The sequence below is a fragment of the Macrobrachium nipponense genome, chromosome 30 (genome assembly GCF_015104395.2).
Source record: "Macrobrachium nipponense isolate FS-2020 chromosome 30, ASM1510439v2, whole genome shotgun sequence".
NCBI classification, from domain to species: domain Eukaryota; kingdom Metazoa; phylum Arthropoda; class Malacostraca; order Decapoda; family Palaemonidae; genus Macrobrachium; species Macrobrachium nipponense.
Genome location: NC_087218.1, coordinates 72354677 through 72364239, shown reverse-complemented (window position 1 = coordinate 72364239; position 9563 = coordinate 72354677). Strand labels below are relative to the sequence as shown.

General features: G+C 40.8%; 1 protein-coding gene across 2 annotated transcripts in view; it reads right to left on the bottom strand.

The window, feature by feature from the left end:
• Nucleotides 1–9119, bottom strand: part of LOC135202592 (secreted frizzled-related protein 5-like) — a 162036-nt gene extending 152917 nt beyond the window's left edge. The window contains exon 1 of one of the 2 annotated variants that reach the window (XM_064232101.1): nucleotides 8335–9119. In XM_064232101.1, coding sequence (XP_064088171.1) covers nucleotides 8335–8821 — 487 coding nt within the window. In that variant the 5' untranslated portion in view covers nucleotides 8822–9119. The remainder of the gene's footprint in view (nucleotides 1–8334) is intronic. The other variant, XM_064232100.1, reaches the window with a different exon arrangement.
• Nucleotides 9120–9563: the final 444 nt, after the last annotated feature.

Genomic DNA, 9563 nt, shown 5'->3' with positions numbered 1-9563 from the left:
GACAAGAGCCCCGTGCTATAAGGGACAAGGGAACCCAGGGCCACAATGGACTATTCTTTTATCTGAGACAACAGTCCGTGCTATTTGAAGGGCCAGCAATGCCTGGTCTTTTATCTGAGACAAGAGTCGTGCTATTTGAAGGGCCAGCAATGCTTAGTCTTTCGTCTGAGACAAGAGCCCGTGCTATTTTAAGGGCCAGCAATGCCTATTCTTTTATCCAGGTACGTTCATACCTATAAGGGCATCGGACTATGCAACTATTACAAGATCCCGCGCTACAAAAGACCAGCTCCCCCATACCCGTCTATGTCAACTCTTCTATCCCGCCATTCTGGAGCTATAAACATTTCTTGCTTGTGTTCATTAAAAACCAGAAGCCGGGGAAGCGGGAAGGAGGGGGGGGGGTGGGGGTGGGGGGGGGGGGGGCGTGTGTGGGGTGTGGAGTTTGTTGCCCCACCCCTGCAAGTTCTGACCAGGCTTCATCAGCGCCCACTTCATTTGCAGTCGCGTTGACAAGTGTTCGTCCAATTAAGACGTCAGCCCTCGGAATATCCCTCAGATAACTGAAGCTTCAAAAGGCTACGAATGACAATGTTCTCCAAAACGGATTCCTTAGGAAAACGATTATCCGCCAGTCTTGAAGTTTTCGGAACGCATCATGAAATCTCATTCAAATTGCATAGTGAAAGTTGCTAACTATATCTATCAGCCTTCGCGTGAGTGTCTTGACAATCAGTGAAAGTTATTTACAACCCATTTTCTCACGTGTCGTACGTCAAGATCTCTATCATTGCGTCTGAACGCTGACAAAATTATAAACTAAAACTAAAAAAAAGATGAACTCCTCTTATAACACTCTAGTGAAATACTCAGGTTGCAACGAGATGGCATAGCTTGAAATGAATTGAATATGGATTTTAGGCCAAAGGCCAAGCACTGGGGTGACCTATGAGGCCACTCAACGCTGAAATGGAAACTGACAGTAAAAGGGTTGATAGGTGTAACAGATGAAAACCTCAAAGCAGTTGGACTATGAAGCAATTGTTAGGAGAGGGTGGAAAGTCAGATGGAAGAATGGAATATGAAAGGAGGTACAGAAAAAGAAATGGAAGGGGTTGCAGCTAGGGGCAAAGAAAAGCCTGGAAAGTGGCAGGAATGCAATATAGAATTTAGGCTAAAGGCCAAGCACTAGGACCTTTGAGGTCATTCAGCGCTGGAAGGGAAACTGAGAATAGAAGGGCTTGAGAGGTGTACAGGAAGGAGGAAAACTTCGCTGTTTTGATATGAAACAAGTGTCTGGAGAGGTTGATAGCAAGAAAGAAGACAGAATATGAATGGAGGTCCAGTAAAAAGGAAGGAAAGGGGGTTGCATCTACGGGCCGAAGGGACGCTGCAAAGAACCTTCAGTAATCCCTACGGTGCGCCGTGTGAGGTGTACTGACGGCACTAATACCCCCTTCGGATTGGATAGTGTCAGGTAAATGGAATGGAAAAGGTATTAAAACGGAAATACGACATACTCCAGCTACTTACGGACTGCTCTATGAGCAAGAGCCCGTGCTGGCACAAGGCCACCTTAATTTCCAACAACAACTCCAGCTACAAAAAGCTGAGACTCGAAGGCGATGAGCTCTTCTGCCATTTTTCCCTAATCACATCAAAACTTTTCAAAGAAAAGGGTAGATTTGCCCTTTTTTTTTTTTTTTTTTGGTTTTTTTTTTGGTATCTGCATTGCCATTGGATCGTGTATGGATGATTAAGTAAGTGACCGCGGGTCACGATAAAAAGTGGATTGTCTATCTCATCTCTCCATTCGTTAGTACAAAGGCGGAACACAAGGATGGAATTCATATAGTGCATACTTTCATCTTTTATCATATCGCCATACAAAAATGTAATAAATGCATGTATGTATGTATTTATTCACCTTGTACGTACATATATACATACATATTTATGTATGCATGCACATACACGCATACAATACTTAAAAGCTAAGTCACTTGTAATTAAAACAAATAGCTGGACAAAACCCTCGCATTTGCCCATTCTCAGAATTTAACTTGACTTCCTAATCAACCCAGAGAGTGGACAATTTTGGATTAGGATTAAACAGCTCCTTCGGTAGGATGGGAAAAGTGACACCGTCGCTTATTATAATTAAGTATCAACCTTTCGTAGCCACAATATAGCATTCCCCTGTAAGGGGGTAGTGCCGTCAGTGGACCTCATGCGGTGCCCTGTAGGCATTACTTAAGGTTATTTGCAGCGTGCCTTCAGCCCCTAGCTGCAACTACTTTCGTTCTTTCTTCTGTACCTCCTTTCGTATTTTCTTTCTTCCATCTGACTTTCCACCCTCTCTGACGATTGTTTCATAGTGCAACTGCGAGGCTTTCCTCCTGTTACACCTTTCAAAGCTTTTACTGTCAATTTCCATTTCGGCGCTGAATGACCTCATAGGTCCCAGTGATTGGCCTTTGGTCTAAATTCTATATTCAACTCAATATAGCACCCACGATGCAAAAGTGAGTGCAAGACGGACGAGAGGCCACGTATGTGTAGGGGGGTTGCGACGTCCTGCTGGTGAGCTTTCCGAGTTGGTATCTAAAGTGATTAATATAATAAAAGTTGCAGAAGAGTTCTTCGATCCAGAAGGTAAAGGGTGAATGTTGCAGTGACAACGGCTTGCTTTTACTATACAGTACACACACACACACACAAAAACACAACACATCATCAATAATAATATATAATAATTAATATAAATAATAAATATATTGAAGGAAAATACATGCTAGTATTAGGTAAACTTCCTAAATTTCAAGGCACTGACATCTAAGACGAAATTCTCTCCTTAATTGGCTCAAAAATCATTCCATAAGACACTGAATTTTTCTTCAAAAACACACACTCCTCCCAGTAATCAAATACGATGACTTTATCCACGTTTTCCCCCTCACTTCCCCACCTTGTCGCAATCTCTTCAGGACAGCAAAAAAAAAAAAAAAAAAAAAAAAAAAAAAAAGGAACGGACGTACATTAAAAAGACGCCGTATCACGAAAAATCGCAAATCAATCTCTCTGACCTTTCCCGACTTTATCAAAGGCTTTGTAAATCTCCTCTTGTATCGATTTCCTTTTCCTTCCTATACTACGACCGCTTTCAAAAGGCGGCTCCATCGATTCCTTTGTTATTATGTTCAGCTCTTAATTTTTCCATTCCTTTTTTTTTTAGCCGTGGATCAAAGAGTTAGGTAGCATTCCGTTCTCTTCTCGTTCAGCTTAACATTATTGTTAAATATAAGTAAAGTCAACTATTAAACAAAAAATATAATGTAATGAAAATAACGTAGTCATCTTAAACTTATAATACGATAAATATGATGTAATGTAAAATTCCAAGTTGATTACATGAAAATAATCTGACATATTATAGATGTATTTTCGAAAAATCAAGGAAATTTAAAATTTCAACATACAACATATAATTCATGGACCTCTCCCAAATCAGTCAAATTAACCTCAAGTAAAAAATTTGTTTTAATGTGAGTAACAAAAAAAAAAGAAAAAAAGAAAAAGAAAAGAAACTCGAACGCTATGTAAATACACTCTCCATATTAAAAAAGAAATAATCGAATTCAAGAATTTTATCACTATTCTCAAAACTGTGTACCGCATCCTGACACTACAGGCCACTGTTGCAAAAGCGCTTTCATTTTCATTTTCAATAATATTACTTCTATCATTTCGGCAAATATGTGTCCTCAAAAGATCAAAGCCTTTCTCGCGCATGGTATACATATTGACGAACCTCTGATCATTCACATCTCTTATTTATTCTTTTACTTATTTATTTTGTCTCTTTATTCGCCGATGTACGACCCACAGAAGACAATCCATTTCACTACTTTGATCAACAAAGGCATATTGAGATTGTAGGAAAACGTGACTAACTCTGTTTCGTTCCTCGCCCGTCTTGGGGATCGAGCATGGGTACCTCAGGCACGAATAGAGAGAGAGAGAGAGAGAGAGAGAGAGAGAGAGAGAGAGAGAGAGAGAGAGAGAGAGGTCACTTTCAGATTCACCTTCAAGCTGCTGAGTAAATAATAAGCCCCAATGCCAAAAACTGTATTCAAAAACGAAAACTCCACAGCTTCAAAACTAATGCATATTATCCAAGCAGCAAACGACAGAAAAAAATTAGAATCTTTATGTTCCCCAATGAATAAGAAATATATAAATAAGAAAACAAAATAGGTAATGCACCCAATATCATTTCGTCATTCTGGTTTACTGTTAGACGACCTCTTCAGCCCTCATTCTATCAGACGGGACCCACTTAACCGTCAGCTATTGTAACAGTCTTCTGTAAGTCGTAACTTTTGACAAGAACACGAGTCTTTAATCATTTTAATGCGTGCCTTGCTACTGACCTACTGTAGTAGAAAAATCAACAAATAAACAAAAAATAATTGCTAAAAATATATATAAATTATTATATATAATAAATATAAACACATACACACACATATTCAGTTGTATTCTACATAGGAAAATGAAAATGGTATGTCTCAGAAAAAGCCCGAGAGTTTCGTCTTCCAATGGACCTCTTCTTGGAGGGTTTATTAATAAACGCTCCAAGAAGAGGTCCGTTGGAGGACGAAACTGTTGGGCATTACCTGAGACATAACATTTTCATTTTCCTATCTGGAATACGACTGAATTACTATATCTTCGTGCCTAGTACACACACACACACGCAATATATATATATATATATATATATATATTATATATATATATATATACGCATATACAAATTACATCCTACCATCCTTTACATTCAGTCCTCGACAAAGTACACCACGAACGGTATGCTAGTTTGGTTTAGATCAACCTCGCTTATGCCAGCATGAGACTGTAAATCATGAGATAGGAAGGTGTCAAAAGGGTTAGAGGGCCTAGTGTGGACGTCAGCATTCTGCCTAACCAATGAAGCCTCTACTTCGAACAACTGTCACTACGCGATGACGTCGTAGCCGCCAAGGGTTAGAGCAGCCTGTGACGACAATTAGAATGAATAAACAAAATTAACTCGTGACATTTACAAGGTACAGTCATCTGACATACAGATGGCAAAGGGTGCCAGGAGCTGGCACCTTCCCTATGCACCACACGCTTTTCATTGTGCGCCACTAATGACTATAACCTTACAACACACACACACACACACTACAACGCACACGCATGCACACAACACACACTTCCATATAATATAAATATATATATATATCACGTCACGCTGTTTTCTTAATGAATATAATCTCTGCTGCTATCATTTTAATAGCGTTACTATTATCATTATTATCGCTGTTGTCACGGTTACTACTGTTATTACTAAACCATTCTTTCAAAAATGAAGTGGTCCTTTAGCAGAAATAGGCAACCGAGTACCAAATCATATATATAAGTGACCAAGATTTCCCCCGTCGTCACAATCTGTAATAAAATCACGAGGAACTTCTAATATTGATTCGGTAGATTAAAATAAAGTTATAAAGCGCGTTACTAAGAAACTGCAGTTAGCTATTACAGAAATAGCACTAAATCAGTGGTTCTCAACCTAAGGGGAGCGTTATCAATTTCCAGGAGAGGCGCTAGCCCTAGGGAAAACTTAATAATTCTCTAATTACATTCGTCAGTCTCTTCACTAGAGTGAACTAATATTCACAAGTTTATGAAAAAGTGCAAACGTTTCTCTTTATAAAGCTAGTTTCCTATAGTCTATTACATAACATGGTCTTACCATGTTTTGTAATTACTAGCCTCCCTGCCTATCCTTCGAAACCCCTTCTCTTTCTTTTTCATTTTCCTTTAAATCTGGGAGGGAATTTTACTCATAGACTCAACGGGGCCGTGGAGGGAAGGAACAACTCTTAGAGGGGGCGTGGCAATAAAAAGATTGAGAACCACTTCACTAAAACCAATGCTGTGTTTAAGCACCATCCAATACTTAAAATAAAGTGCCTACGATCTATAGAAAATCGTAACCACAAAGTTAAAACTGACACTTTTACGTTGGAACTCAACGACAACTGCAAGAGTGAAACTACACCCAAATCACCAAGTCATACCTTTCAGGTTTGCGGCAAGTGAAGCTGCAAGCCTATACCAACAAGAAGTAAACAGCAACAGCGTATGTACAAGAGTTTAAAAGAAACCTAGACAAAATCATTAGGACACTGTGAATGCACAGTAAAACCTGCCCCTACAGATAAGTGAGCATACGATGTCTCCTCGGATGGACTAACAAGTCTTTGAGACAGATCCTAATCCTTGTAACGCCTTTATGTTCCGCCAGTAACTTTTGTCCTGGTGGTCACCGTGGCCAACGTTGCAAACGTAACTAATCGAACGAACTGAAGTTCACACACACACACACACACACACACACACACATATATATATATATATATATATATATATATATATATATATATATATATATATATATATATATATACAGGGCTGTCCAGGCTTTGCACTGATGAAATTCGAGTTACACGTATATGAAATGTTTAGACTCCATCGCACTGAATAGCAAATACACTCAAACACATGCACGTATAGTAACAACTGAACATAACCCCAACACTAACCAGATAAACTGAGAATTTGTATGCCTTGCGCATCTGGCAATAAAAGAGCTCCCCTAGATTCCAATGCTACATAAGGCACTAATATATGCAGGTATCTAAAGGAAAAATGGCAGAAAACGCACAGTGAATTTTTTTACCACCGAACAACAAAATCACTCGAAAACATGATCTTCGGTAAAACCAAGAGCTTTTTAAAAGCCTGTTGAGTAGACCATTCGTAGACATGAGTCAATCATGAACTACAATCGAAGTGTACGTGGACATGAAAAGTACCTCATGGAAAAATTTGAAAAATAAATAGGTAAAGGAATGATTGTTTTGTTTGTTTGTATGGTATTTTTACGTAGCATGGAACCAGCGGTTATTCAGCAACGGGACCAACGGCTTTACGTGACTCACCAGAAATACACATCTCTGACGCCTCAATGGGGTAAAGGAATGAGGCTACTAAAAGCTTTTCTACACCAACTTGAGCAATTTCACGTGCAGACAGACACCTTGTCACTGCAAGATTTCCCTGAAAGATTTCTCTGAAATTGCGTAATACGTGCAATACTTGGCTGCAAACAATGACATTCATCTGTCACGAAGGACGCTAAACCGACCTTGCAATCTTATCCGACAATAAAATCTCAGACGAATTCCTCAGCAAAACGGAAGCAATAAAGAGAGGCTGAAAACAATTTACAATCGAATACGAAAATCAGAGAAGAAGCAACTTTCAGATTGCAATAAGTTATCGCGCTCGAATAACAAATCTCTCGTTAGCGATGAAATGTTATCAGCTTTCTATTCCAAATCGGAATGGAAAAAAATTCTATGTTTGTCAGACGGCAGTCCAAAAAATTTATTTTGGAATACAAATACTGTATATATAATAATATATATATGCGTTCATAGAATATCTATATATATCTTTGATATAAATATTGCAAAAAATTCATATATATATATATATATCTATATTTCAAAAAATTCCTATGATTTAATTCTACTTCCTTCTACGTCAACATTTCAAATGCGCAATGAAAATACCCGCATCTAAGGCAAATTAATGCCGTCAATCAAAATTGAGCAGTTGATCTACATCTGTAATATAATCCTGTAAAGTTGAAATCTTCAACTCCACTATACTTAAATAATCCAACTTGGTTGACGCCGACACCCAATGCGAACAGAAATAGAATTACCTGAAAAATCGCAATCTTTATTTTTGGCTAAGTAAAACACAGCATCACAGACTGCAGACTTAACCTTCTATTTATTACAAATGAAACTTGAATTTGTCACTTTTACCCAAAGAATTCTTTTTCAACTTGAACATAAGAAACTAACTTGCAGTTCTTATTTTGAGACTTGGAAACAAAATGCGATCACCAAAAGGGATCTGGAGGTCGGTTTGAAGTATATGAAAAGCGTATTTATCGGACCCAAAAGTTCATAAAAAATAATCTCCGACTTGGAAATCAATTCAAAATAAATTACACCCGTGATCTACGAAAGGATTTGGTTATCAAAACTTAAAAGGCGTAACCTCCCAACTGAAAAAATATATTCCATCCGTAATCTACGAAATTGCTTGGTTTCCAAAACTTAAAAGGCGTAACCTCCCAACTGAACTAGAAGTCGACTCCAAACATACATAGGAAGAAAGGGCAAAAGTCTCACGACTGACCTGGTCCTGGCATCTTGGTGTGCTGGACGGTAATGCACATGTCGTTGTCAAGCGGAAATTTGTCGCACCTCAGCATATCGGGCCAAGGGAAACTGTAGGTCTGCATGCGGCTTTCGCATCCGCTCCGCACGGCTTCGCAGAGGCTGCGGCAAGGGTAAATGGGGCTCTCCAAGCACACAGGTGTGAAGAGCGAGCACAGGAACAGCTGCGTGTCGGGGTGGCATCGGAGATTAAGCAGCGGCACCCAGTACCCGGCCTGCTGCTGGGCCTCCTTCAGCGTGTCGTGCTCTAGTAAGTTGGGCAACCTCATCTTGGTGTAGTCGATTCCCGAGCACAGGGGCATGTTCTGGGGGATGTCAACGCACGTGGGTTCCTGAGGGCGTCCCCCTATCATGCCCCAGTCCGCGAAATAAGCGCTGGTTTCCTCTGCTGCCCCTAGCAGAGCCAGGAGCAGCGGGAGGAGGGAGAGGGCGGACCAGCAGAGCATCGCACAACCTTCTCGCACACTGGCTGCCAGACACTAACTGCTGCTTCGCGAGTCGCGTTGGTCGGGACTCGGTTGTCTTGGTTGGGCAGTAGCGCCAAGAGAGGTTCTCGGCTCGCTCGCGTCGTCGACCCAACCAAACGGTGCACATTGACATACACACACGGACAGACGGACGTCTGACGTACACGGACACACAACGACAATATCGTCTCGGAAGTTAACCGATAACCACCTCCAGAGGGGAATGTCAACACTAGAAACCACAGAAGGAGGAGGCTGTTGGTGGAAGGACGACGACGGACGGTATCAGGGCAAAGAGGAATGTTGGTACATCATCCAGGCCTCCTCCTTCCTACCCACCGATACCCACCCGACTACGGGCAACATCACCTGTGTGTTTGTGCGTGCGTGAGCGCTCCCTGAAGGACACGACCATCTAAAACCACCACACCTTCACACCGATTCCAGGCAGAGGAACGAAGGAATCTTGCCTATCGGTAGGAGTCATATACTGTATTCCAAGTCGTTCTATGGTCGTTTCACGTTCCAAGTCGTGATAGATTATCGACGCAGCTCAAGAGGAGGTCGTCTGGAATCCTTGAAAGCAGTTAGGAACTTTTGACCTTTGAAGGTAGTCCAGACGTACCCCCATACCCGCAGCCAGGATGCGAGCCCTTTCTAGCGGTGGCGCGTGGCTCACATCTCCGAGTCGATCTCGCATTCCTTCGGAAGGTGTAATAAA